At 60.5% G+C, this 2,117-nt stretch overlaps 1 protein-coding gene across 1 annotated transcript in view; it reads right to left on the minus strand.

The window, feature by feature from the left end:
* Window positions 1-1,424, minus strand: part of ELMSAN1 (ELM2 and Myb/SANT-like domain containing 1) — a 19,157-nt gene extending 17,733 nt beyond the window's left edge. Inside the window, 1 exon segment of the mRNA XM_005865826.2 lies at window positions 1-1,424. This exon segment is cut by the window's left edge and continues 3 nt beyond it. Within this exon segment, the coding sequence (XP_005865888.1) occupies window positions 1-366 (366 nt within the window). The 5' untranslated portion in view covers window positions 367-1,424.
* Window positions 1,425-2,117: the final 693 nt, after the last annotated feature.

Genomic DNA, 2,117 nt, shown 5'->3' on the forward strand with positions numbered 1-2,117 from the left:
GACGCCCCCGCCCCCGCCCCGCTCCGGGCCCCTCCCTGGAGCCATCACAGAGTTGGGCCACTTGACCGAGCCCGAGCCCATCTGCTGGGACAGCATGGCGGCGGAGGTCCGCTCAGGCCCATACACCACGGAGTTCAGCAGGGCCAGGCTGTTGGAGAGCTCCACCGGCTGGGAGGCAGGGGCAGCCCCCGTGGGACCCTCGTGCCCGAAGTAAGGCTCCTCCTTCACTCGGGTGGACTGTGGAGGGGCCGGGGGCTGTGGTGGGGCCTGCAGGGGTGGGGGCTGCTCCTTGGCAGCTGCTTCCTGGTCCCCAAAGAGGCAACGCTTCCGCTTGTTCTGACCCCTGGGCTGGGCCTGGAGGTTCATGGTGTGGCCAACTGGGCCGGCCCGGGGGGGATGAGACCTAACTTTACCAGTTGCCCATCCCCTAGGGGAAGGTCCTGCTGGGAGCCCCCTGGTCCGGGAGCCGTGGGAGCTGAACAGGGGCAGGAAAAAGTGCTGGGTGATGTGGTCAGGCACCAGGAGAAAGGACTGTTGGCGGTTCCTCTCTCTTCACGGAGACACTCGTGAGCTTGTCTACGCTTCCCAGTTCATGATGCTCCGCGGGGTCCTGGAGCCTGCAGACAGAAGCAGAGCAACAGTGTCAGCCACAGCCTCCCACGATGCCCCAGATGTCAGCACAAGGACCACGGAGGGGCCTCTAAGGCCCTGCTGCATGTGGTGTAATGTGTGAACTGCACAAAGGCATCTGCCACGGGGGGATGGGGGCTGCGATCCAGACGGAGCTCCTGCGGTCAAGCCAGGAAAAGGGGCGACAAAGGCCATGTTCCGGTTCCTTTCAGGCCTCAGTCCACTGGGCAGCCCGGCCTGGTCCTCTCCCACCTGTCCAGGCAGTGACCTCCCCAGCAGAGCCAGAAGGAGCATTTGTTCAGCCAATGCCTCGTCTGACGGTCCAAGCACATCTCAGACCAGAAAGTGGAGAGAACAGGGGTCATTCCCAACTGTGCCGTCCCAGAGTCAGGCGCCCACCGGGTCCTTGCAGAGTCCAGGCCTCAAGACTAGGCTCAGGTCCTTGGCACCACGGCTGGCAGGTGAGGCCCCACAAGGGTGTGTGCTGTCCTAGCCCCACCCCTGGGAGGAGCTGCTGGGTGGGAGGGTGGCTGCCAGAGTCTTCCCCAAACTAGCACAGGAACCTGTTCTGCAGCCCTGGCAGGCTGGAGGCGGGATGCCACCTAGCAGCTGGTCAGCAGTGCTCACCCACCCTCCTCCACTGCCAAAGAGCAAAGGTATGATGCTGAGGGAGTAGACTGCTAGACCTCGAGTCCGGAAGGCCTCTCTATGACATGGTGTGACTCAAGTGCTTCTGTTTGTCTTCTAACTTGATTTAAAAAAAGAGAGAAAAAAGAACCAGGTTTCTCTATTTATCCTGCTACAGAACATACAATCAAACCAGCATAACTTACGTGTATTTTTATTACTTACGTGTAAGTGATAACTTACATGTATAACTTGCATGTATTTTCAAAGACTTTCTTCAGAAATGGTTGTATTTTCCTCCCTGAGGGAAGTTGGTAAGGGTGGGAGCTGCATGACTCACTTCTTCCCCAGGTTAATTAATGTTCTGGTCCTGAGCCAGTCGGGCTGGGAGGCGAGGAGAGGGGGGCTAGGGAAGCCCTAGGAATGCATCTGCAAGCCCAGGCTGACCTCAGCCCTCGCCCCTAGACGCTGCAGGTCGCTGTTAGCAGCCCAGGAGAGCAGCAGAGAGCAGAGGAGGGCTGGGGCTGGGCGGTACCCGGCAGGCGCTGGTATGAAGCCCCGGCTACACCCCAAGATGCCCCGGCCCCAGGGAGGCCGGGTGCTATCACTCCAGTGCAGGCTTCCGCAGCTCCCAGCCCTTCCCTCCCGGCGCTGGTGACTCACTCCGGCCCCTGCATGCCTTTCACTTTCACCGGCACCCAGAAGGGGAGGAACTTCCTCCTCCATTTCCTTCCTCAGCTCTCAGCCCTGAAGTGAGGGAGACTCTCCCTGCTTGCACCCCCTTTTCTTCACATGTGGAAACTGGAGGAGGGAGAGAGGCTAGGAGGGCACCCGAGGCACCTTGGCCCAGCAGAGTGCTG

The sequence above is a fragment of the Myotis brandtii genome, unplaced genomic scaffold, assembly GCF_000412655.1.
Source record: "Myotis brandtii unplaced genomic scaffold, ASM41265v1 scaffold213, whole genome shotgun sequence".
NCBI classification, from domain to species: Eukaryota; Metazoa; Chordata; class Mammalia; order Chiroptera; family Vespertilionidae; genus Myotis; species Myotis brandtii.